The sequence below is a fragment of the Meles meles genome, chromosome 17 (genome assembly GCF_922984935.1).
Source record: "Meles meles chromosome 17, mMelMel3.1 paternal haplotype, whole genome shotgun sequence".
NCBI lineage: Eukaryota > Metazoa > Chordata > Mammalia > Carnivora > Mustelidae > Meles > Meles meles.
The window spans coordinates 5,213,106-5,240,968 of record NC_060082.1 but is presented as its reverse complement, the minus strand read 5'-3'; the positions used below and the strand labels follow the sequence as shown (position 1 = coordinate 5,240,968).

At 43.9% G+C, this 27,863-nt stretch overlaps 1 protein-coding gene across 1 annotated transcript; it reads left to right on the top strand.

Moving 5' to 3' along the window:
* Positions 1–1,018: 1,018 nt before the first annotated feature.
* On the top strand, positions 1,019–26,951 carry CD48 (CD48 molecule). Its single transcript, XM_045983404.1, has 4 exons — positions 1,019–1,359; positions 20,916–21,215; positions 24,629–24,895; positions 26,563–26,951. The coding sequence occupies exons 1-4, from the start codon at positions 1,278–1,280 to the stop codon at positions 26,646–26,648; spliced, it is 735 nt and encodes a 244-aa protein (XP_045839360.1). The 5' UTR covers positions 1,019–1,277; the 3' UTR covers positions 26,649–26,951.
* The last annotated feature ends 912 nt before the right edge of the window (positions 26,952–27,863 follow it).

Here is a 27,863-nt window from a genome sequence, read left to right as displayed (position 1 = left end):
GCGGGGAGCCTGGTTCCCTCCTCTCTCTGCCTGCCTCTCTGCCTACTTGTGATCTCTCTGTCAAATAAATAAATAAATAAATAAATAAATAAATAAATAAAATCTTTAAAAATATATATATAAAAATAAAATCTTCCCAAGCTAACTGCATTTCAACTTAGCTCATTCTAGACCTGTCTTATCTTCTCTTCTAGTCCAAAGAGTTACAGTAGCCCACGCTGGGGGGAGAGCTAAAGACTGGGATGGATTGGAGCAGAACCTTGGTCTGACTCTGAGATTCAGTTAAAAAGTGAAGGCAATGATGCCTGCTGTTCTTACCTCCCAGGGCTCCAATGTGTTCGAATGAATGGGGTGTCAAGTGCAATTTAAGGCACTGAGCTGACTCAGTTTCCCCAGGCTGGTCCTTTTCAGAAGGGTATCTACTATGACAGGAGTTCAGAGGTTGAAGTGAGCAGTGTTTTTACTGGGCTCCTCTATGTCGAGTCAGAAATGTCTCCAATTCAAAAACAGCTATGAATATGCTGTATTAAGGACTGTGTCTTGCCTTATGGGTCCCCAAAGTGGCCAAGGTGGGCAAATAATTCATTTAGATTCAAGAGGGATGGGCCTGAAATTTCTTAGACCACAAGGCTGGGAAATTCATTCTTCTGGGCCAAGTAATCTTGCTTTTTCTATTAATGTTCAGTAGCTCAGCCAATGTAAGGGTCCAAGCAGTGACTTTATCATGAAGGAGGAGGAGCCCGAGGGGGGGCTTAGGGCACGGGAGATTTGATTTCCTAGATTTTCTGCTCTGAATGACACTTGTATATGACCTATTCCTCTCATGATTTGGGGTTGGCTCGGGCCAGAAATCCTCTGCAGGCTTGGTGGGTACCTTCCAATTTTAACTTCTGCATTAATCCTGCCTGGGAAACCAAAATCAGATATTCTCTACAGGGGGACTTTAATCATTTCTTTTCTTCTCTTTTCTTTTTTGGACTTCAATATTTTCTGAGCACTGACCCCTCCGAGAATCCAACAGAAGCTACAGATCCTCTCTCCAGAGAACAGAACCGACAGCATATTCAAACAAAATAGTTAATTTCATTTTGCTTCCGTAGTGCTCTGAGAAATGGGGCCTTCCTGTTTTCTGTCTCCAGGCTCCACCCAGAGTTGCTGAGCGTCAAAAAGGTCAGTGAGTTTTCCACTCACCTTGGACGGTAGCTTCAATGGCTCTGGAGCCCTTGGTCTCCTCCTAGCCTGGTTCCCGCCTGTCTCCAGCGTTCCTGAGAAGTAACATGTGCTCCCAAAGGTTAAAGCTGTGTCTGGCTCTGGAACTTCTACTGCTGTTTCATTTGGTCTTGCGAACCAGCTCTCAAGGTACTTCACACAAGTTGTGTGCATGTGATTGTGCATTGAAGGCTCGGGTGAGGTGGGAAAGGGGCTATGGGGTGGGGCTTAGTCCTCAAAGGGGAGGTGGTCTCCAGGCATCAGATACTTCTGTGCTGGTAGGAGGGCTGTGGCGAGTTGGGGGAACTTTCTGAGCCTTGGAAAATCAGCCTCTCTCTTTCCCCCAAGGGATCATGACAAAAACAGTACCTCAGGGAGACGGGGAAGGAGGTCCCTCAGCTCTCGTTCCATGCTTTGTAGTCCGGGAAGATGTTTTGTTTTGTTTTGTGTTTTGAATAAGAGGAAGCTGCCCATTGATGGCTGCCACGTTGTCTGCTCTGCTCGGTACCCTGTGCTCCCTGATGCGTTCTTCAGACCTCTGTCGACGCAAGGGGTTGTGTCCTGAACAAAGGTAAATGATGTTGTCATGATCCTAAAGAGACACCTAAATTGTAAGAAAGAAAACTTGGAGGGGATTGCTCTCTCTAGAGTCTCTGAATGAGGGTCTGAGCAGAGGCCCGAGGCACCTCGGTATCAAAGGAGCTCTCAGCATCTAGTTGTTAAGAGTTGAGGGTCATTCCTCTGCCGTGGGTTGTTCTGGTCCCCCTCATGTACCCAGGGACTGAGTTAGCTCTCCATTTTGTTACAGCTGTTCACCTTCCAGTACCTTTCTTTTCAGGTCAGCTGAGAGGTAGGAGTTATGCTATTGCCTTTCTCACTAGTCCCCTTAAGAGATACTTAGGTCTTTTTCATGTCGAAGGCTTTAGTGCTCACCATTATGGGGGAAAAAAGAGTAAAAATGAACAAGCATGGGGAACGAACACAGCATCATGAAATTACGGTATAACTTTTGGGAAGAGGAGACAGTCATGCTCAGTCATGCCCTGTTGACCACTGCCGCAGGAACTCTCCGGGTGACAGTACTTTGGGTCTGGTTGATGACTATGTACATTTAGACACACAATGTCTTCAGGACATTCCTAGCTGTATGGGCTCCATGGTACTGACTCAACTCAGAACACAGATGTGGCCTTGCGAGTGGGGGCTGATGTGAAATATTAATCCAACAGTTGGGAAAGATAGTGCTGCTAAGAGAATTGGAGTATTTCAGGACTTTCTCTAGACACAAGGGCAATGTGTCGAAATCTCTTCATGCATAGATTATGCCCCAGATGGTCATCTTATCCCCAGTTTATGACTTCCCCCCTATTAATTGCTGTTTGCCTTGAAGGAGGTGCTTTCTCTGTTATGGCTAGGTTTTTCCTTCTGCCCAGGATTCACCGCACCATCCTCTGCTTCTGCCCCTTCTGTAGGCTTCCATTTTTATGAGACTTCCTCCTGTAAGCCTCCAGATTATGATGGTGAATTGCTTGTTCGAGTGTCTCCTTGAGAGGACATGAGGACAGAGATCATGTACAGTGCTAAACTTAGCAGAGTGCCCGGAACTTAGCCTGGGCTCAATACATAATTTTTGGATATATGAATGAATGACTTCAAAGAACTTTCTTTTGGTCTCTATGTTTAGATCTTCCTGGGGTCATAGTGGTACTCTCCTCCCTGGTAAAGGATGCTTTTGTGGAAAAATCTGAGAAGCATTTTTAAATCTCCTCTTTCATCCCTCCTCAGGCTTTAGTCTCTCAGCACTCTGATTTTAGGTTACCTCCACTACTGGGCATCTTCTCCTTCTGCTCATAGCACTTAGCAGAGTGCAGTGGAAGAAGCATGTCTGGGCCAGAAGATCTTTGTTTTGTCTGGGTTCCAGGCTATGGGATTTTCTATAAATCATAAATGCTTCCTGGGCCTCTGCTTTCTCAACTCTATAATGGGTATAATCATATACTTCCCATTTCTTTCTTTCTTTTTTTTAAAAGATTTTATTTATTTATTTGACAGAGAGATATAGCGAGAGAGAGAACACAAGCAGGGAGAGTGGGAGAGAGAGAAGCAGGCTTCCCCCAAAAGCCTGACTTGGGGCTTGATCTCAGGACCTTGGGATCATGACCTGAGTTGAAGGCAGGCACTTAATGACTGAGCCACCCAGGAGCCCCTTATGATTCCCGTTTCTTCAAGAGGTTATTATTAGGATCAAATCAAATAAAGAACGTGGAATTGCTTTGAAAATGTGACACACATAATCTGAGACAAATAAGAGCCTAGGAAGGACATAAGTAAACTTCAGAGTCCAAAGTTCTCTCATTACCCCCAGATCTGAATTTTTAACTGCTTTTTAAACGTCTCCAGGTACTCCAAACATATGCCCCAAAGTTGATTCATCATCTTTGTTCTGGCTATCTATTGCTGTGAAATAAGCCATCACATCTCTGCAGCTTAAATTAATAATCACTTATTTTATGCACGAATGAGGGGGCAGACTATGCTCAGTATTTTCTGTGTGTGTGTGTGGCCAGATCATGGTGGGGTGTGAGGTCATCTCTGAGGTCTCTTCAGTCAGGTGGTTGGTGCCTGGTCTGATTAATACTACAATAACTGTTGGTCTGATCTTATCACATGGTAGCCAAACCTCCTAGGGTGAGTATCCTGACAGAAGTAGGCAGACATCACATAGTCTTTTCTTTTGTTTTTTTTAAGATTTTATTTATTTATCTGACAGACAGAGAGAGATCACAAGTAGTCAAAGAGGCAGGCGGGGGAGGGGGGTGGAGAGCAGGCTCCCCTGAGAGCAGAGAGCCTGATGTGGGGCTCGATCCCAGGACCCTGAGATCATGACCTGAGCCGAAGGCAGTGGCTTAACCCACTCAGCCACCCAGGCGCCCCTCACATGGTCTTTTCTTTTTTTCTTTTTTTTTTTTTAAAGATTTATTTATTTATTTGACAGAGAGAGATCACAAGTAGATAGAGAGGCAGGCAGAGAGAGAGAGAGAGAGGGGAAGCAGGCTCCCCGCTGAGCAGAGAGCCCGATGCGGGACTCGATCCCAGGACCCTGAGATCATGACCTGAGCCGAAGGCAGCGGCTTAACCCACAGAGCCACCCAGGCGCCCCTCACATGGTCTTCTAACTTCACATTGTGAGTCATACTTCTGCTGTCTCCCACCAAGGGGAGAGGATGGAGATACCACCTTTTGATGGAAAGAGTATAAAAAATTTACTGACTTAAAAACATTTTTATAATCTGCTGTTCCTCTGCTGTTTGCTTTCTCAATAAATGACATCTCTGTGTCTAATTACTGAAGCCAGAATTCTGGAAGCCATCCTTACCTCCTTTCTTTTCCTTGCCTGTCATTTCCAATGAGTAAGTCCTATTATTATACCTTCAAAAAGTCTCTCAAATATATCTAATTCCACCCACTTCTGCTGGTAGATCAAACCATCTATTCTAAATTAAGACATTATTTTCTCTCATCCAATTACTAGAATAGTTTCCTATCCTGCTTAAAAGCTCTTTAAAAAAAAAAAAAACTCAATTCTTCTTTCTGTCTAGTATTTACCATACTGCCATTGGTATACATTTTCTAAAATGGTTATCTGTTTATTTTACTCTTCTTTGAAAAATTCATTAGTGGTCATCATAATGAATAAGAATTACAGCAGACACTGAGCATAAGTCTGCACTAGATAATGTGGTCACGGGACGCCTGGGTGGCTCAGTGGGTTAAAGCCTCTGCCTTTGGCTCAGGTCATGATCCCAGAGTCCTGGGATTCAGTCCCGCATCCAGCTCTCTGCTCAGCAAGGAGCCTCTTTCCTCCTCTCTCTCTGCCTGCTTCTCTGCCTACTCGTGATCTCTGTCTGTCAAGTAAACAAATAAAACCTTAAAAAAAAAAAGATAATGTGGTCACTTCCTACTGTTGGGTCCCCCAATAATGGGTCCATGGTCAAAGGAGCAAGACTGATACAAAGCGAAGGCCAAGCAAAGCTTTATTTCCCGCCAAGCATCAAGAATCAAACCGACCTTCCATGATCCCAGGGTCCTGGGATCGAGCCCCGCATCGGGCTCTCTGCTCAGCGGGGACCCTGCTTCCCTTCCTCTCTCTCTGGCTGCCTCTCTGCCTACCTGTGATCTCTGTCTGTCAAATAAATAAATAAAATTAAAAAAAAAAAAAAAAGAATCAAACCGACCTTCAAACAGACCAGTTGGGGCCGCCCCTCACAGAGAGGGTGACCCCTCCCTGCCTCACAGACTAACTTTTATAGAGCAAAGGCCATGTAGTTGAGCCTGGCCACACACAGGTGGCCAATGAGATTGCAATACAGAGAGAAAGCTGCACAGTCATGCTAGGTCACACACTGACCAATTGAACTACAATTCACCCCATAGTAGCTATTTGAACTAGCCTATCACCTTAGTCAGAATTGGTGCCCAGAAGGCGGGGCCCACCCTCCTTGGTAGCTAGGGAGACAGTATGCATGCTTTACTGATTGGATGTCTCCACCTGACCCGACTCATCCCTGCATTTGGGCTGTTATCTCCACCTGACCTGACCCACCCTTGTATTTGGGCTTTGTTACCTGGGACTGGTTTCCCAGACTTGCTTTTAAGTAAGTTCCCCTGGGGGGGGCAGGGTCAATTTAAGTTTTACTGCATAAACAACAAAATGGCTGTTCAATCGAGGTGGGGCTGCTCTGGCTAAATAGGCCCTTACATTCCCCCCTTTTCTTTGGAGATTAGTCGAATCTTTGACTTTTCAGCCAGTTCTATGTCCTTTTTTGCCAGACTGTCCTTAATGACTCCAGTGTGATTTACCCAGAAACAGCATTCCTCTCCTAGAGCTACGCAGAGCCCCCCCTTTTCCTAGAAATAGTATGTCAAGCCTTCCTCTATTTTGCAATTGTCTATATCTCCCACCTATACCTTAACAACAGGAACTCAATTAACTCATTGTTTTTTGAGTCTTAGCTTTAGTCCACGATGGGCGGGGTCCATTGGCAGCAGCATCCATCTCCGAAGGGATATCCTCATCCTTAGCTTGTTTGACATGACCTCTGCAAATCCAGGCCCTGACGCCCTCAACTTCCACCACCGTGGGGGTGGGTCGGGATGACAGGAAAGGGTTCCTTCCAGTGAGGCTCCAAGTTTCCCTCTTGGAGGTGACATATCCAAACCAAGTCCCTGGGTTGGTTAGGATGTGGCTCCACCTCCATCTCCATCCCAGTGTGGGCAGTTTCATCTCTGCGAAGGCTCCTTCCAAGAGAGACTGCAATGCCTGCAGTGACTAGAGTACAGACTGATCAGTCTTTTCTGCTAGGGTAACCTTTTGTAGCCGAGGGCAGAGTTGGGGGGGGGGTCTCCTGAACATTATTTCAAATGGGGTCACCTTGTTTAAGTAGAGTGTACATCATGCCCTGAGGAGAGCGAAGGGAAGGAGATCCACCCATCCACCGCCAGTCTCCAGAATTAGCTTTGTCAAGGTCCCTTTAAGAGTCTGGTTCATTCTCTCTCTACTTGCCCAGAGTTCTGGGGCCAGTAGGCACAATGTAGTTTTCAGTTAGCCCATGGCCTTGGCCAATGCCCGTGAGACTGAACTCACAAATGCAGGGCTGTTGTCTGACCCAATCGCAAGAGGTAACCCAAACCTCTAGTGACTTTTTGGCTACCACTCCTGCCATCTCATGTTTGGCAGAAAAAGCCTCTCTACTCAGCCTACCATCCATATAGATGTTGGCGTTCTTACCCTTGGCCATCTGCAGTGCCTTGGTGAGTGCAATCAGCTCTGCTTTTTGCGCCGAGGTTCCGTGTGGCAGGGCCATTGTCCAGAGTTCCTGCTCAGGAGAAACCACTGCAGCCCCCACATATCTTGTTCCATTGACCATGTAGCTACTCCTGTCTGTGAACTGAGTCATCTCTGCATCCAGGAGAGTACTGTCTCTGAGATCCGGCCTTATTCCTGCGACCTGGGTTAGGACCTCCCCACAGTTGAGTGGGTGGTCAGCCAGCTCCCCTGGTAGCAACGTGGCTGGATTTAGCACCACCGGGGGCCAGAAAGTCACTTTCAGTTCATTAAGGAGGAGGGCCTGATACCCCATCACTTGGGCGTTTGTCATCCACCGGTCTGGTGGTGTCTAGAGAAGGTCTTTGAAAGCATGAGTGGTGGTCAAGATGAGATTTTTACCCAAAGTCAGTTTACTTGCATCCTTGAGCAGGAGGACCATGGCTGCAATTATGCAGAGGTGGGGGGTGGGGGGACCTAGCCGCTATTGGATCTAGTTTTTTTTGCTAAGGTAGACTGCTGGCCTTTGCCAAGGCCACCGAGTCTGAGTCAAAACTCCTTTGGCCACCCCTGCCTTTTCATCCACATACAAGTAGAAGGGTTTGGTAACATCTGAGATGGCCAATGCTGGGGCACTCAGTAAGGCTGTTTGTAATTCCCAAAATGCTCCTTCTGCCCAAGCTGTCCACTCTACCATAGTGAGTCCTCCCTTAGCCAGTTCGTAGAGAGGTCGCACCATCTCCGTGAACCCAGGTATCCACAGCCTGCCATAGCCCACCATCCCAAGGAACTCCCTCATGGAGATCAAAGCCTAAATAAGTGGCGTGGCTCTGGCAAAGTTGTGCTTTCTTTCTTATTCAAAACCCTCATTTCCAGAGATAGCCAAATCAGGACTAATTCATTTGAAAAACAAGTCCAGTTTTAACAAACTTGGCCTAATTATTTACATAAGCTCAGCAAGAACAGTGAGTGTTCATATAGATCTTTTGGAATCTACTTTGCTGGAACTTCTTATAAGGAATCTCTAGGTTGAACTTTTAGTAGCTTCTCCGGGCCAGAAGCCAAGCCATGTACTTGCCATCAAACATGCCTGCAATACCTGTCAATTTGGGTGAATTCTTCTTCCTGAGGTTCCCAAAGTACCCTGCCAGGAAGTGACACTCTTTACTCACCTGGTAAGGCTGCTGGGAACTCTGTAAGCAAGGTATTAGGCCAACAGTTTCTAAGGGCTTTACAGCTCCAGGTTTTATAAAGTCATCCTTAGTTCCTTTAAGCTGTCTGGTCATATCTGAGTCTTTTCAAGTATGACATTCCAGTCAAAGTCTTGTTAAAGTAACCAGTGTTTCCAATGGTGTCCTGTTACAAGGAGAACAGATTCTTATTGAACTTATGCAAATGACTGATTGCCATGGAAGAAAGAATACTTACTGAGACCTTTTGATTTTCAGAAGGTTCAGATAGAGAGAAAAGTTGAATGCCTTGATTCGTTTACAAATAAATACTTTTACATCTCTGTAAGTTACAGATAACTTAAGAAAAAGTTTCCCTAGTCCGGAAGAGCAAACATTACAGAACCAGTCGTGTTTAAAATAAGACAAAACATTAAGAGACATAACATTACAACCTTTCAGTTCATCTAGTCCCATGTTACTAATCCTGGTTTAGTCCGAATGCAGCTCTTACTTCTGTAAATTCCTACCCATTTCAGTTCCAGGATTTTAACATATCAAAGACCTGTATTTGTCCTGAAAGTCCCCCATATGAATTTCCTTTAGAGCGGAATTCATCTTACAAGAGAATTAAAACAACTACAAATGATAAAAACTCAGAATAGATATGGTTAAATATCAAGTGATGACCCTTATCAAAACATTAAAACTTTAGGAAATGTATAGAACCTCTAGAGTAGTTACAGCATTTACGCAAACGTAACCCAAGGTTTATCATCGGCTTAGCAGTACTGTCTGAGTAACTTAGCATATCAAGGAAAAGCCTTCTAAGTCTGGGCAGGCGAAGAGAAAACCATTTACATTTTCTTGGAAACACCTCAATCTCTAGTGACCGACTACTAACCAATCATGAGCTGTTACAACAGAATTCAGTTAAGCACAAAAGATGTTTACCAACAGATTTCAAAAGCACAAACCTGAGTTCCAGCAACAAGCGCTCTAGCATTTTATCCCATTTGGTTTAAAGTTTCAGGTTACCAAAGACTTTGAAAGCTACTTTTACAATTACCCATTAAAACTTTGAGACAGACAATTAACCATCAGTTAAGTCATCTCTTTGTTAACAGATTTTAACATAAATAACACTTAATTGACCTTAAGTAAAAACTCTGAAGTTTCACATTTACTACTGTTAACTCAAAAGACATGTTCATCCTAATTAACCCAACAAACTTAACTTAGTTCAAATACTGATTTACATTCCACCTGAGTCCACTCCGCTTTGAATGTTTACCTGAGACCCGGGTGGGAAGATCCGGAGTGGGGGGTGTTAGGTCCAGGGGGTGCTCTTCTTGTTTCCTGACAGTGAAGAACAGACAAAGTGCCACCAGAAGGCATAAAAAGGGTTCCCAGTTCTAGGGCTCCTCAGCTCCAAGAGAGGAGAAGACGCCATGATTTCCTGTCAGCAAAAGGGATGGGCTAGGCAGTCCACATCAGGCCAGAGAGGGCAAGGAATGTCCCTGAAATAAAGGGAGTTTTGGCAGCTGCTTGGGAATATTCCTTAAAGTCTCTGTCTCAAGTTAGACTAACGACAGTTGGTTCCAGTTATAGCCATTAAAAGTCAGAGTCCCCTTACTCTTTGCTTGCCCCATTCCTTCAAACACAACAAACAGCACAGCAGACAACAAAAAGACAAGACAAAGACAACCGCAGGCCCAGTGGTCCTTCCCCAGAACCTGCCACCGATGGGGACTTTCTTGATTTCCTGATCGCCTAGGGGGACTCAAACCCCTGGTGACTGCCTAGGGGGACTCAAACCCCTGGCTGCCTAGGGGGATTTGAAACCCCTGGCTGCCTAGGGAGACCTGAACCCCCGGTGACCGCCTAGGGGGAACCCACTGACGATCTCCCAGTGGAGGGAAGGGGCATCCCACATCCACTCCAGCCCTGGGGAGCATGGCTGCATCCACCTTCTCCCCGGTGGGCCATACCCTGGAGCTCCAAAACCAGACAGACAGACAGGATCCCAAGATCTTACCTCCGGAGGCTTTTCCCAGAAATTCTGATGCTGGCTCAGTTCTCATTTAATCCTGGACGAGACCCCAATGTTGGGTCCCCCAATAATGGGTCCATGGTCAAAGGAGCAAGACTGATACAAAGCAAAGGTCAAGTAAAGCTTTATTTCCTGCCAAGCATCAAGAATCAAACTGACCTTCAAACAGACCAGTCGGGGCCACCCCTTACAGACAGGGCGACCCCTCCCTGCCTCACGGACTAACTTTTATAGAGCAAAGGCTTTGTGGTTGAGCCTGGCCACATACAGGTGGCCATGACATTGCAATACACAGAGAAAGCTGCACAGTCATGCTAGGTCACACACAGGTGGCCAACTGAACTACAATTCACCCCATAGTAGCTATTTGAACTAGCCAATCACCTTAGTCAGAACTGGTGCCCAAAAGGCGCCTCCTTGGTAGCTAGGGAGACAGTATGCATGCTTTACTGATTGGATGTCTCTACCTGACCCGACTCATCCCTGCATTTGGGCTGTTATCTCCACTTGACCTGACCCACCCCTGTATTTGGGCTTTGTTACCTGGGACTGGTTTCCTGGACTTGTTTGTTGTTGTTGTCATTGTTGTTTTTAATTTTCTTTATTTGACAGTCAGAAATCACAAGCAGGCAGAGAGGCAGGCAGAGAGAGGGGGGGAAGCAGGCTCCCCGCTGAGCAGAGAGCCCAATGTGGGGCTTGATCCCAGGACCCTGGGATTATGACCCGAGCCGAAGGCAGAGGCTTAACCCACTGAGCCACCCAGGTGCCCCCAGACTTGCTTTTAAGTAAGTTCCCCTGGGGGGGGGGGCAGGGTCAATTTAAGTTTTACTGCATAAACAAAAAATGGCTGTTCAATCCAGGTGGGGCCGCTCTGGTGAAATAGGCCTTACACTACCTTCCCCCACTTGGTGTTCTAATCAAATGCACTACTTCTGCTTCCTTAAGTGGACCTTGCTTTTGTGGTTTCTGAGCACTTGATACTTTCTTCTCCTCTAGATGGAACACTGATTACTCCCAGTCCTCACCTTTCCCTGACTAATTTCTACTTATACTAATTCCCACTCACACTTTCTATGGAAGCCACTCCTGACCCTTTGTGATATGCTCCCTTTGTATTCCATATTTTCCTTATCCTAATACTTATCACCAATAGTGGTTAATTGTCTGTATCCACAAGAATGGAAGCTCCTTAAGATAAGGAGCTATGTCTCTTTCATTCTATGCATGGTGCCTACCACAGAGCCGAGTCCATAGTAAGTGCTTGTTCTACATTTATTAGAAGAGTGAATAAATGAATAAATTGATGTACATATGCATATGTGTATGGACGGATGCATAGATAGAAGGAAGGGAAAAGGGAAGGAGGAAGGAAGTTGCGAATCATTGTTTCTGTCAGGCCAGGATCTCAGCAAAGAATTTGCCTCCTATTTCACTAAAAAAATGACTGGAGATCATTAGGCAGAGAACCTCTCAATTTGTTGCCTGCTACCTCTAAACTACAAATTCTCTACATCCCCAACTGTCTTTTCCTCCTTCTCTTTTCCCTCAAAGGATGAAGTATCTCCTCTTCCAGGCAAGACATGAGCCATTAACTCTGCTCTAAACTCCTTCTAGCCCAATGCCACTGGTCACCTTCTTTCTCTTCCATGTCTCCTTCTCCACTGGCTCCATCTCTTGACCTATCAAAGCTTATCTTTTCCTTCTTAAATAAAACTAAAAAAAATAAAACAAAAAAACTCTTTTTACCTTCTATGTCCCTCTACACAATACCCTGCTAGTTTCCTTTCCATTCACACTGAAATGTCTTAGAATAGTGTACTTTTGTTTTCTCTTCTCTCTCAGCCTCAACTGAGTTCTTGACCCATTGCAGTCTGGCCTAGAAAACTCATTAGTTTTCCCATCTCAGGAAATAGTACTCTTGTCACCCATAACAAAATCTGGGGTCCTGATCTTTATTGCCAAATTATTTCCTTAAGGTAGGAGGCAGTTTGAGATGGTAACATAGTAAGATCTTGAGCTCATCTACTTCCATGGACACAAATCAATGACTACACACAGTATAATTCTCTCTGAAAAGAACCTGACAACTAGCTGAACAGCTACTCTAGAACAAGGGATAAAAGGGCCATATCAAGATGGTTAGGAGAGGCAGTATCACCAAAATCCCACTTTAGGCATGGCAATGCACCATTGGAAAGGGTTCCCACAAATATAGAACTTCTTTCTGAAGGAACAAGGGTTTTTTGCCCTATATCAGGAACTCCAACTTGGGACCTGCACTGGAGAGACAAGCCTTACCCCAAATATTGAGCTTTGAAAACCAGTGGGGCTTATACCCAGGAGAACCATGGGACTGTAGAGAATGGAGATTCCACTCTGGAAGGGCTCACATGCAGATTCACTCATTCTATGACTCTGCACAAAAGCACCGCTTGAAAGGAGCCTATATCATATGTGAAGGAGATTAATTTGCTGATCTTAAAGGGTCTCCCACAGAGACAAAGCCTCTTGGGACTCTATCCAGGAATGGAGGTGCCAGTGGGTGTCATTTTTATGTTCTATCTCTAGCTTGCTAGTGCTGTTAGGTGCCATTTTTGCACTCTCACTCTAAACTGCTAGCACCTGCTCTGTTGTGCTGCTGATGCAACCTTACCCTACCATGCTGCCTCCTCAGTGGGCTGGTGTTTTGTTCCCTTCCCGCCCCATAGTCCCTCCAAACCAGCAAGCACACACAGCTCACACAAGGGATGACCCTTGAACACCCTCTTTGGTGATTCAGGGGGATTGTGTTTCTGGGTTCCATGGGTCTGAAGTAATCAGAGAGAGTGCAAGAGACAATCAGTTTAACCATGGTTAAATAATGAGATTCATCACCTACAGAGGCTACCACTTCAATACCAGGAGAGGTAGTTGTTTTTCCTGACACATAGAAAAAACACAGAGAATAAAGAAAAATGAGGAAACGGGGGAATATATTCCAAAGGAAAGAACAAGACAAAATCCCAGAAAAAAAAACCCACCTTACTAAAATGGAGATAAATAACCTGATAAAGAAAGAGTTAAAAGAACAGTCATAAAAATGCTCACTGAACTCAGGAAAAAAAGCAGATGAACACAGTGAGAACTTAAACAAAGAGAAAATATGAGGAAGTACCCAACACAGAAGTCACAGAGCTGAAGAATGTGACAATTGAACTGAAAAATGCGCTAGAGATGTTCAGTGGCAGACTAGATGATACAGAACAAATAACTGATGAACTGGACAGGGCAGTGGAACTCACATAAGCAGAGCAGCAAAAAGAGAAAAAGAACTTTAAAAAGTGAAGATAGCTTAAGGGACTCATGGAACAACATCAAGTGGAATAATATTTGCATTGTAAGGCTCCCAGTAGAAGAGAGAGAGAGAGAGAAAAGGGAAGAACACTTATTTGAAGAAATAATGACTGAAAACTTTTCTAACCTGGGGAAGGAAAGAGACATCAGACCCAGGAGTTCCAGAGATTTCCAAATAAGATAAACACAGAAAGATTCACAACAAGACATTAAAATGTCAAAAGTTAAAGGTAAAGAGAGAATCCTAAATACAGCAAGAAAAAAACCTAGTTACATACAAGGGAATACCCACAAGGCTATCAGCAGATTTCTTAGTGGAAACTTTGCCAGGAGGGAGTGGCATAATATAATCAAAGTGTTGAAAGTAAGAAACTTTCAACCAGGAATACACTACCTGGCAAGATAACCATTCAGAATTGAAGGAGAGTTATACTTTTCCAGCAAGCAAAAGCTAAAAGAGTTCACCTCCACTAAACCATCCTTAAAAGAAATGTGAAAGGGACTTCTTTAATGCAAAGAAAATGTATGAAAGTAAAAGTCCCACTGGTAAAGGTAAATATATAGTAAAGGTAGCAGAATAATCACTTATAAAGTTAGTATGAAGGTTAAAAGAGAAAAGTAGTAAAAAATAACTGTAACTGCAATAATTAGTTAAGGGATACACAAAATAAAAAGATGTAAAATGTGACATTAACAACATAAAATGTGGTAGAGGGGAGTAAAAATGCAGGGTCTTAGAAAGCAATCAAACTTAACTTGCACTTAAAGTAGACTGTTATATATATAGCCTGTCATATGTGAGCCTCATGGTTAACCAGGTTAAACACAAAGCAAAAATCTATAATAGGTCCACAAAAGATAGTGAGAAGGGAATCTAAGCGTAACACTACAGAGAGTCATCAAACTAGACTTATTGTGGAGACCATTTTACAATATACACAAATGTTGAATTATTATGGTGTACACCTAAAACTAATATAATGTTGTATGTCAATTGTACTTCAGTTTTAAATATTACTTCCTTAAAAGGTTGTACAAGTTAGATAAATGGTTGACCCATCAGAAAGCTCTTGGTAACTCCATATTAGTATCTTTAAAATTCATGTCTTTTCTTCCTTAATAATTCTATTAGAAGCCATGTGACTTGATTTTAAAGTGATGAGAACTTCTTCTTTAGGACCTCTTTTGCTTTGCTGGGTAGACCCTTTGGTATGAAAGATCACTTTCTTTGATCTGTTTCCCTCCTTCCCCATTTTAGTTTTGGTTTTCTACAGACAGGAAGCATGGCTAGGCACAGGAAAGAGCTGCTTCATTTTTTTTTATTGTAAACTGCACATAAACACAGTTGCTTTATCCTAAGCATCCAGACACATAACCGAATACTTCTTCCTGTTAGAATTAACTTTCTTTACAGTTACTTCTCCTGCCTTTGAACATACACAATTGTTAGGAAGGCAAATCAAAATTTTGTCAATTTACTTTAAAAATGAAAAAAAAAACCCACATAAATATATTATACGTATCAATTTATCTGAATTTAGTAGACAATTAGCAGACTAAACCACCATCTTGATACCCCAAATTATAGTACTTCATTTCCACATTTATTTTGCAATCTATACTTGTAAAATTAATCCATATTTCTTCTTTAACTTGTGAATGAATTGTAGAATTCTTTCAGAAGACTATTACCCCTTTTTAAATGGTCAGACAAGCATTCTTTCTTTCTTTTTTTAATTTCTTTTCAGCGTAACAGTATTCATTGTTTTTGCACCACACCCAGTGCTCCATGCAATACGCGCCCTCCCTAATACCCACCACCTTGTTCCCCTAATCTCCCACCCCCCGCCCCTTCAAGACCCTCAGGTTGTTTTTCAGAGTCCTTAGTCTCTCATGGTTCACCTTCCCTTCCAATTTCCCTCAACTCCCTTCTCCTCTCCATCTCCCCATGTCTTCCAAGTTATTTGTTATGTTCCACAAATAACTGAAACCATGTGATACTTGACTCTCTCTGCTTGACTTATTTCACTCAGCATAATCTCTTTCAGTCCCATCCATGTTGCTGCAAAAGTTGGGTATTCTTCCTTTCTGATGGAGGCATAATACTCCATCGTGTATATGGACCACATCCTCCTTATCCATTCGTCCATTGAAGGGCATTTTGGTTCTTTCCACAGTTTGGCGACCGTGGCCATTGCTGCTATAAACATTGGGGTACAGATGGCTCTTCTTTTCACTACATCTGTATCTTTGGGGTAAATACCCAGTAGTGCAATTGCAGGGTCATAGGGAAGCTCTATTTTTAATTTCTTGAGGAATCCCCACACTGTTCTCCGAAGTGGCTGCACCAACTTGCATTCCCACCAACAGGGTTCCTCTTTCTTCACATCCTCTCCAACACATGTTGTTTCCTGTTCAAGCATTCTTTCTATTGCTTCTATCTTCATGTTTATATTGCTTTTCCAGGTTACCCTTTCATTAGATATTTCAAAACAAAATTCACTCTTCCATTTTCTCTTTTCAGGCATGATCTCAGCCCTTCTGAGGCTGCTGGATTAATATTTTAAGGTTTCTTTTAGCTGCTTTGCATTGACTTTTGATATCTGAAAACTTGAATGCCATATTCAACACATTTCTATGTTGTTGGGGTTTTTTTGAGAATTCCTGGGCACCTCTTCCACTGCTCTTCTGCTTTCTTTGTCTTAATAATCATCTTTTATTCATTCATTTTTTATTTTATTCATTTATTATTTTCAGGATCCAGCCATTGACAGGGCCCCTTTGGCCCAGTTTGGGCACATTTTCATATCTAAGAAACACAGTTCATTGGTTATAAGTAACTAAATGATAACTCAAATTTCTACTTACAGTCTCTCAAAAGATGTTAAAGGAAATACAATTAATAAACTAGAGCAACACTTCCTACACTCATCTTTCCTGTCCTCTCCAGTCTTCTCAAACCATCCCATCTATCTGCTGCCCAGACAGTCTTACAGTTTTGAGTCCCAATGCACTAACACCCCTATTTCCTTAACCAGCTTGAGTGACCTTGGCATTTGCTTATCTCTTCCTTTCCTCCCTGCCTCATCAGTCCAAACTGGTCTTAAGAAGTAAACAAGAGTGAGAAGCTGAGTGGAAAGTAAAAATATGAAACGTGTTTTGGGCTAGCAGGAGGTCATGAAAAGAAGACTGGGAGCACTTACATATACATTTTGTCACTGTCATCCATTCACCCATTGTCTACTAAACACTTAATGTCAACTGAGTACGGTGGGGATTCAAAATTGAGCAAGATACTGTCTTTGCCTTTGAGAAGCTTACAAAATTAGTGACTGTGTGTCTGCTGTAGCTTCTCCCTGTCCCTCACACTAAATTTTGAAGTTCTTTTGATCGTCTTGGGAATACCCTTGCCAAACATGATCTCTTTGTCCGTATGAAGCAGTTTTTTGTCCTTATAAAGCAGATTCCATTCTCACAAGGAGTAAGGATGGAAGATATAACTGGACCTGGATCCTAACTTGAGTCTACGTGCTGTGTATTCTTCATTCTTTCTCATTAGATGCATCCTTCTTTCCCCTTCCCCAAGGAAGCTTCAGGGAAGTTGACTGTTCTGATGGAGGTACTGGGACCTCTTTTTCATCACATGTCCTATGCCAGTGACCTGGTTTTGTGTTATCTCTTGTGCATATTGACATCCTTTATTTTTAGACCATTAGGCTACAAGTGAAAGCTGATTCAGGAGCTGCTACATTTTTTTTTTTTTTTGGATTTTAGGCCCCTTCTTTCACATTCTTCAGTCTTTCAGATTCACATATGAACATCCATTTCTTTTTTTTTTTTTTTTTTTTTTTTTTTTTTTTTTTTAAAGATTTTATCCATTTGACAGACAGAGATCACAAGCAGGGAGAGAGGCAGGCAGAGAGAGAGAGAGAGAGAGAGGAGGAAGCAGGCTCCCCGCCAAGCAGAGAGCCCGATGCGGGACTCGATCCCAGGACCCCGAGACCATGACCCGAGCCGAAGGCAGCAGCCTAAACCACTGAGCCACCCAGGCGCCCCCTGAACATCCATTTCTAAAAAAAAATATCATTAGTCTAGTTCTTGTTTTACCACTGTTTTGGTATAATAAAATAAATTCAACAGGGAGTTGTTAAACATCTTAGTAACTTAGGCATAGTACTGGGTATTATGGATACAAAAGCAGGGCGCCTGGGTGGCTCAGTGGGTTAAGCTGCTGCCTTCGGCTTAGGTCATGATCTCAGGGTCCTGGGATCGAGTCCCGCATCGGGCTCTCTGCTCGGCAGCGAGCCTGCTTCTCTCTCTCTCTCTCTGCCTGCCTCTCTGTCTACTTGTGATCTCTCTCTGTCAAATAAATAAATAAAATCTTTAAAAAAAAATACATGAAATTTATTGAATGCTTAATATTTTTCCAAGTATTATTCTAAGTACTTTACATTTATTAATTATTTGTATTGTTATATACTAAGCATTTTATTAATGAAACTCTGTATTAGACTTTTTCAGAGAAACAGAATATATATATCTATATATAAATATATAGAAAGAGGTTTATTATATATTCATGTATATATATATAAAAATACATAGAAAGAGGTTTATTATGAGGGATTGTCTCATGTAATTATGGACGTGTAACCCATACTGTATACTTCTTTGTATGGAGAAGTCCCACAACCTGCCATCTACAGGGAAGCTAGGGGTAGAGCTCCAGTCCAAATCTGCAGGCCCAAGAACCAGGAGACCCAATGCTGTAGGTACTTGTCCAAGTCCAAGGCCCAAGAACCAGGAACACCAAAGTCCAAGGGTAGGAGAAGATGGATGTCCCAGATCAAGCAAAAAGTAAATTTGCCCTTTCTCTGCTTTTTTGGTTTTTTTGGGCCCTCCATGGATTATGGTGCCCACAGCATTGGTAAGGGAGATCATTTTTACTCAGTTTACCTATTCAAATGCTAATCTCTTCTAATAACACCCTCACAGACACATCCAGAAACAATGTTTTACCAGGTATCTGGGCATCCTTTAGCCCAGTCAACGTGACACATAAACTTAACCATTATGAACTCTATGAGATAATAATTAAAAGAAAGACAGAGAGGTTAGGTAACATGCTCACGTTTACATAGCTAACAAGCGGTAGAGCCAGAATTTGAACTGAGGCAGTGGGATTTCAGAACATATGCTCTCAACTCTCACACTTTAATGGAAAATGAATTAGACTCAAAGGACTCATTCCTTTCTTTAGGAAGCTTATACTCTGGTGATCAAGTCAGATCAAACATCGAGATATCAATGTTTGATTGAGATATCAAACATCATTTCAATATGACATGATTGCTAAGATATGGACATGCATAGGATGTTGTAGCTTTCCTTCCTCTTGTCTTCACTACCTATGTGCACTGATTCCCCAAAGATCATTCTGGTGGTTGGCTATCACTTCTTATGGAGAAACAAAGAGGGGGTTAATTGTGAGCTGTGCTATCTTCCTGAGCATATGTCTGACACTTATTGGAGAGTTTGCCAAGGATGACTTAGGCCAGTAGATCTTACCCAGAATGGGGGTGGGTGGGATATTTGGCAATATCTGGAGACATTTTGATTGTCACAGCTGGGAAGGGCTACTGTTCTCTAGTGGGCAGAGGCCAGGAATGATGCTGAACATCCTACAGTGCGCAAGGACAGCTCCCACAACAGAGAATTCTCTGGCTTAAAATATCAATAGTGCCAAGGTTGAAAAACACTGATCTGGGCTATCTATTGTTAGTGCTTCTATTAATTCACATGGAAGCAAGTAGCAGAATGAGAACGGGTCTAGAATCTACGTCTGGTGATTTTAAAATTCTGAAGAGAATGTCCTGCTGGGCTGCGTGCTCCAAGAGGGAAAGCCTCCACCTGCATCGCTGATGCCAGAGCCTCTCACAGTGCCAGGCACATAGTGGTTGTTCAAATACCATTACTGGCACTGAGTTGGTTATGTCCCAGGGAAGACAGTGTGTGGAATGGACCAACCAGAAGCGCTGTGACCAGGAATGCCTGAGTATGTCTGCCTATGCACTAGGCACAAGGTAGGTGCTCAATAGACTGTTGAAGGCAGAGATGGGTGGTGGGAAGGATTCATAACTAGAAACTTGAAAGCCCTGGGGACACAGGCATTTTCAGTCTTTTAACAGTTGAAGAGAATGATTTTGGAAAGGATGGATTTGTGGAAAGTGAATAGCTGGATATATATACATGATGTTGAACGATATGACTGAGGTTTTGAGTGACAGTAGAGGAGGCCAGAGTAACACAGGTTGTTTTCTTTTTCCTGTACAGGTAACTTCTTTCCACTGTTCTTTCTGAGCCCAGCTATATCCACTTCCTGTTCTTCTCCCTCCACAAAGATTCAACACACCTCCTTTCATCTTGCTTCTTCCTTGCTGTCATCTTCTCTTTTCTTTGCCTTAACCAAACAAAGTTTGGGCACCCTCATTAAAAAAAAAAAAAAAAAAAAAAAAAAACAGAACAGAACAGCAAACACAAGTAGGAACAAAAGTGAGTTTAGTTAGAATGAGAAAAGAAACCCAATGTATCACACATTTTAAAAGCTAAGAAATACTATAAAAATTACAAATCCCGGGGGCACCTGGGTGGCTCAGTGGGTTAAGCCTCTGCCTTCGGCTCAGGTCATGGTCTCAGGGTCCTGGGATCGAGCCCCACATCGGGCTCTCCGCTCAGCGGGGAGCCTGCTTCCTCCTCTCTCTCTGCCTGCTGTTCTGCCTCCTTGTGATCTCTCTCTCTCTCTGTCAAATAAATAAAAATTTTAAAAAAATTACAAATCCCAGAAAAATAGCATACTACTTTTATTAATGAAATGCCTTCATGCTTCTATCATAATTTGCCACTGAATAGCTCTGGCTCCCATTCACTTTAAACTTTGTTTCTTCTCTACTTCCTGCCTACTGCTAGAGAAGTAAATTGAAGCAAGAAGGAACACAAGCCCAGAAGAGGGGATGTGACTTGTCATCATTTTATTTGAAAATCTACTGGTATGAGAGCAAGGGAGAGAGTTGGGGCCAGCATCAAGTGTCCTTTTTCTTTATCTTCTGGGGCAGAACGAGAAGGATTATCAGCAACACACCTTACCCACACCCACCCTCAAGCTCCAACTTTCACTGCATTCCTGATCAGAGGCCAGACCCCCTGGTGAAGACCATACTTACTGTTTCCAAGCAGAAACTTCTCTCTTCTCCATCCCACTAGCTCAGGCAGAAGCTTTGCCTGCTGGGTCCCTCTGCCTTTCTAAGATGGTTCTCACTCTCCTTGACAGGTCATTTAGAACCTCGGGTGACTGCCATCTCTGGCAGCAATGTGAGTCTGCAAATCTCCAATTTGCCTGCTAAGTACAAACAACTCACCTGGTTTTACAACACCAATCAGAAGATTCTAGAATGGGAGTCCGACCCGCCTACTTTCTTTAAATCTAAGTTTGAGGGCAGGGTCAGTCTTGGTCAAAGCCATGATCTGATCATCTATAATGTCGAGAAGGAGGACAGCAGCATCTATATCCTCAGGGTGTTGAAGGAGTCTGGGACAGAGAAGGAGTGGCGTATCCCACTGGAGGTATATGGTGAGTTTTGGGGAGTCCCCCTCCAGGACCCTGGAGGGACCACTGGGAGGTTTCCTAGGTTTCATGGGGGCTCTGTCTGGGAGGAGGATAGAGAAACCTCAGGACAGGCTTCATTAATTTCCCCTGGAGCCACTTCCTCTGGGGAGTGACCTTGGGCCAGCAGAGCCCAAATTGATAGCCTGAGGACATTTAAAAGTTCTTCTGATGTTAGTGATCTGAGATCTGGAGAGCGGGAAAACTATAGAAATGATTTCCTATTTTCTTGATGCTCTCCTGTGATCAACCCAAAGTGGTTCTGAGCTCATCTTAATAATATACCTGGACACAGACTTCATCAGACTTAAGGAAAAAGTTACAAAAAACACAGGATGGGGCAGGAGCTGTTAAAGGAAGGGGTTTTTTGTGTGTTTTTTTGTTTTGTTTTGTTTTTGTTTAAATGGATAGGACAAAAACTTCCACTCACAGCTCCAGCCTAACCAATATGTGGAGAATAAGGACTAGGATATTATACTTAGAATCAGACAGACCTGGGTTAAAAACGTTGGTTGCTAGCTCACTTCCTAGCTGTGTGATCTTGGAGAAAGATCTTAACATCTCTGTGCCCATATTAGGTAAGTTTCTTTTGATGGCAAGTAAAAGAAGCCAATCACTTCCTAGCTGTGTGATCTTGGAGAAAGATCTTAACATCTCTGTGCCCATATTAGGTAAGTTTCTTTTGATGGCAAGTAAAAGAAGCCAATTCGATGTAAATTTAGCAAAAAAAAAAAAAAAGAAAGAAAGAAAAAGAAAAAAGAGTCTATTAAAGAAACCAGAACTATTTAAAGCAATTCAAGGAACTGAGAAGAGTTAGGAAGGGCTGAACAGCAGGAAGAAAGAGAACCAGGGCCAGCCCTGAGTCCCCAGCCTCAGGAATCTATGGACTATGCCTCTGGATCACTGCCATGTACATGCCTTATCTCTCAGCTTCTAGACTTTTGTAACTCTGGGTTTAAATTCTCAGAATTTAAAGAGAAATTAAAAGAGAGAAACTGATTAAGCCAACTTGGTTCAAATACGTGTACTGATTGAAATATTTATGGCCCAAAGAGTCAGAATTTAAGGCAGAAACATGGTTCCTGGGGAGACCTCTGTGATGTTGAGGTAGACAAAATTAAAGAATAGGGTTGGGCAGACATCCACGACAGATATCTACCCAAGAACCTCAACTTATGAAGATAATTACGTCTTCCTTGTAGGGTGTTATGAGAAAGCAGATAATGGGAATGAAACATAAAAAATGAAAATAATGGGTTTTTCCCAAACCAAATAATTCTATCATCCAGTTTCCTTCTACCAGATGATTACCAAAAATATAAATACAAAATCTCTACAAAATACTCAGAACATATCTGTAATCTTTCTTCCCCAAAACAGTGTAAATGAAGAGTGTCTTCTATAACCCACCCACTAGATGGTTCCTGTTCTAAGAGGCTGGAAGCCTCTTCTCACATACTTCCCCCAAGTCACAAGGCCTGAAAATTTGGGAGGTTCTCGGAAGAGGAAAAGATTCAAAGTCTCTTACAGTGGTGTTAAGAAAAGCCCAAATTTATATCATTTACCAATTTCTGTGGTAATTACTCCCACCACCGCCAACTCCAAGTTAGCAATGGTTTCACAATCAGCTTGCAACATTTCTGGATATTTTAAATTCCATAAGCTGGTGTGACTTCAGCACACCTGCCTGGGCATACGACCCTCAGGATGGGATTAGCAGAAATCTCTTTCTTCAGTACAGTCCTTGAATTTCTGATAGCTCCAAGGAGGTATCTTAGAGCCAGACCACCCCGGCTAACTCAATGAACCCCACCCACAAACCACCCAGTGCGTGCTGCTCGCCATGTGAAATGCGGAAGATGTATGAGGCGAGAGGTTAGACGACAGGAAATGGCAAAAAATAGTATGAAAATTCTCAGTTCAAGCATGCAGGGAAAGTCCAGCAGTCTCAGGGGGGTTCACATAGAAGATGGGGCTAGAGTTCCGGAGGCCAGACAGATGGAACTCCCACTGCCCCCCACACACCTGAGCCAGACGTGAGCTCTGATCTGGTCAATTCTTGGCACATCTAATCCTTTGACACCAAAGCAGCACGGATTCTGCAGGTGTTTTACCCATGGGCAACTTGAAAAGGCCCAGAGGGTTTCAGAAAAAGTGGCCCTGGCAAAGGAAGCAGTAGATGCTGGGATTATCTTTCATTCCATCTGATGGCAAGACGATGGCAGTAATGATTATGTGACCTCCAACAGGCATCGAACGCTTGTGACCCATGGACAATGTCGCTTTATCTCACTAACATTGTTCTGTGGGGTACAGTCAGTTTACCCATGAGAAGGAAATTCAAGGGGTTACTTATCTCAATAATGTCACTCCATGAGAGCCAAGTCCAAGATCTAGGCTGATTTCACTCCAAAGCTGCTGCCTTGTCCTTTGTATATCTTAACTGCTCCATCCATCCATCCATCCACCCATCCATCCATCCATCCATCCACCCATCCATCCATCCATCCATCCATCCACCCATCCATCCATCCATCCACCCACCCACCCACCCATCCATCCATCCACCCATCCATCCATCCATCCATCCATCCACCCATCCATCCATCCATCCATCCACCCATCCATCCATCCATCCACCCATCCATCCATCCATCCATCCACCCACCCATCCATCCATCCATCCATCCACCCATCCATCCACCCACCCACCCACCCACCCACCCATCCATCCACCCACCCATCCATCCATCCATCCATCCATCCATCCTTTCATCAGATACTTACCGATTCCTATCAGGTAAGCACTGTGCTAAATCCTGAGATACCAAACTTAGCAGACACAGTTCATCATGGCTGACGTGTGCTGGGGGTTATATGAGCTTCTTCTCATGAATCCCAGGAGAGGGCTTTGCGTGGACAGGGTAGTATCTCTTACTCCAGGACTCTCACTGAATATGAGCCCAAGAGCTCCTGATGGGCAGGTGGGCGACGGTGCCAACCATGGGCTGGTGCTGGAGAAGGAGGCTCACATAACTCAGACAGTTGGGATACCACGTCTGACCCCAGGAGATCTCTGCTGCTCTTTCTGGCCCACAGATACTCAGAACCCCATTTTGTTTCTGGATGCACGGCTCCCCCTTCTGGATCCATTTTAGCTTCACCCCCAAGCGGTAGCCCTTCCAGTCTGAACCTCCAGAGGGCCAAGCTGCTCACTGGCTCCTCCTGTAGGGGCCTCTTCTCCATGACCCCAGTTTCTGCGGCACTCAGGGCTTTTCCCTAGCTCCCTTTGTGTTTTGTTGGCTAAACACTCAAAGCATAATTGCCTCATAAATGCATGAACCCATTGTCTCATCTTGCAATGTCCTCCTCATCTGCAGATCCTGTACCTAAACCTGAGATAGAAATCCAGAAGATACAGGAAGTCAACAATAGATGTCACCTGCAGCTCTCATGTACGATCCTGAAAGAGTCCATAAACTATACCTGGTATGGGGACTCAGGGCCCTTTTCAACAGGGCTCCAGAATTCTGTGCTTGAAATCGTCGTTGAGCCAAAGAACTACTCCAGGTTTTACACCTGCCAAGTCAGCAATCCCGTGAGCAACGAGAATGACACAGTCTATTTCACCTCACTTTGTAAACTAGGTAAGAAGTGTTCCCGAGGGAGCTGGGGGTGGGGGGCTAGGGCAACCAGTTTCCTTCTGGATGAAATGAAGAAAGGTGTGGGGAGCCTGTTCAGCCCCCTGCTCAGATGGAGGATGCCAAAGGCACATGTGAGACCTGAGAGGCTCGGGTTCTACACTGGGCTCTTCCACCAGCTCTCAGCAAGCTTACCTGGCTTTTGTGGAGTTCATTGTCCTCACCTGCAAAGGGTGGCTGGCACTCCTACCCTGCTCTAACAAAGCACGGTCTTAGAATCCAGGGCCTGGGTGATTGTAGGACAATCTGAGCTGTCAGGGGAGAAGTCCAAGTGGAAGAGCAGAGCAGACACAGTTGAGCAGGTGCATGAAGGGTTCCTGGCAGACAGCCTAAATCAGCAAAGGAAAGAAGGGCCAAGTAGATGAGCACAAGCAAGAACAAGGATGGGACAGGGGTGAGGGCCTTATCCTAAGACAGAGACTCTCTGCTCTTTAGAAACACAGACTCTGGGTTTCATGTTTCAGACTTCTCTGTCTCTTGGGAGGACGCACTCACTTGAGCATCACTGCCGGCTCTCTATCAAGCCTACGCAGGTCTGATAGTGGGATAGCCAGGATCGGGCAAAAAGCTCATAGGTTTTAGAGTCAGGTACCTGGGGTCAATCCTGGGATTGTCACTTAATAGCTAAGCAAGTGACTTAGCTTCTCCAAGTTATGTCCTTCCTTAAGTTGTATGCTTCTTAAATAACAGACAAAATAGTAATCCTTATGCTGTTAAGAGGACTAAATGAGACAGTACAGATACCCTCTCTAGAACAGTGCCTGACAGGTCTCCAGTGAATGGTACTTAAATTAAAAGCAGTTTCTTCAATTCTGGAGACACTAGGGACTGGCAGGAGCCCTCAATAAATTTAGATTACTATCCCCAGCATTCTGGGTCTTGTACTTTCCACACCCCTGAAACGACATCCCTGAGTATGCAGATCCATACCCTTCCAGAATAACTCATACCTACGGGGCCGACATTTGCCTGTCATCAGGGACCATGGCCCCCAGGGACAGTGCTCTTTCATGGTCTTCCTAGATCCAGTCTACTCTCCCACCTGTGCTGATTTCTTCAGCTCTGTTCCCACACAGGGACAGAGCAACCTGGACATTCTTATTTATTCTTCCCATCTGACTGGCCATGCCTCTTCTAGTCTGTCCTGCCACCACAGACCCTATGTGACAGTTTGGTATCTGACCATGAGACCACCTTCATATCAACACCACATCCTGAGATCCAGAAAAAGAAAGAGAGACAGTCCCTGTCCTTTATAAAAGGAAGGTGACTGCTCATCTACAATGAGGATGAAAACAATACTAAGGCCATTTTTTGGAAGGGCTAGGCCAATCTTTTCACTTTTTAGCCACCCAAATTGTCCTAGAAAAGCATCCCTCATTTCCCTTCCCTACTGTATAACTCATTTTCTTTTTCTTTTTATTTTCTGCTTCCTTTCCTATCCTCTCCTCTTACTCCTTCTGTCCCCTTCCCTTCCTATCAGTCTTCCCCTTCCTTGTCTTTTTCCCTCTTGGTATAGATGGGATGTGGGGTGGAGAAATGGAGAGGGAAAGTAGTCTTACCTTCCTGAAAGTCCAGACACTCAAGTATTTGGAGTTCTCTTGCTCTTTCAGGCCGATCCTCTGGAGTAGCTTGGATTGCGACATGGCTAATTGTCATGGTCATGGTACCCATTGTTCCTGGCATCCTCTGGACCTGAGACAAGCTCTTCTAACTCAAGGGTGAAACTTCAAAACAGCTGGGTCTTGCTTTCATCAGCAGCCACGCTGTTATCCAAGACAGGAGCTCTGACTACATGGGATGATAGAAAGTGTGCTATTGAAACATCTACAAGGATTTTCAAGTTAACTTTTTAAAAACTAAAGTAATATTTTATTTTATATCTTCTACTTATTTTCCAACATACTTACATCGATACTCCTATATTTTTCCCACCAAAACATGTGATCACATTATGCAATGTTTTCTTGTTTAAATAAATGACGTGACCATCAATGTCAAACTGTCAGACCATGTCTACTCCATTGGCCTGAACAAATGCAATAAAGGAGAAGAGCCTGGGACCACAGGCTCCTATGTGTTGGTGCATCCGAGGAGTTAATTTGTGCTGTCTCTGACTCTTGCTCCCACATCCATGCCAAATCTCCTGGGGTTCCAGGTCCTCCCCCCAAGTTCTGGCCTCCTTTCTGAGGAGCATGCTCTTTAGGTTTCCTGGGAATATGGCGTTAGGCTTACCCCTCAGGAGTGAGCAGGAGTAAGCATGCAGCTTTGCCACATAAAAAGGGTCCCTTCCAAGCCTTTTCTGGGGAGCCGAGCACCGCCCCCTCCCTTTGTGGGCAACTCTTCAAGTCCTACCTGTGTCACAGGATCTAATAAAACCATCAAATGAACAAAATGTTCTCGCTAGGGTCTTCCATTAGAGGAAGGTAGGAGCCCCCTTCCCAGGACCAGAACAGACAGAACACCTGGGATTTCTGCTGTGTCTTCAACTCCTCCAAGGCTTCCATGGGCCTAGAGCTGAGAGGGCCTCTCAAGGATGTATTCCCCTTCAAGGAGCGGTCCCACCACAGATCACTTTTCCTCTACATCAAACCAGCCTTCCCTGCCATCCAGCCCTCCTCCAGCCAGAACATGCCGTGTGCTCTCATTTTCCTCTTGGGCTGTCCTGGTTAATTTTATGTGACAACTTGACTGGGCCACAGAGGTGACCAGACGTTTGATTGGTTTTGATGTTTGACTTAACATTATTCTGTGTGTGTGTCTGTGAGGGTTTTCTGGAAAAGATTAACATTTGAATCAGTAGCCTGAGTAAAGCAAATTTTCTTCCCTAATGTATATGGGCCTCATCCAATTAGGTGAAGGTGTGAATAGGCTTACCTCCCATAAGTACGGAAAAATTCCTTCGGCCTGACTG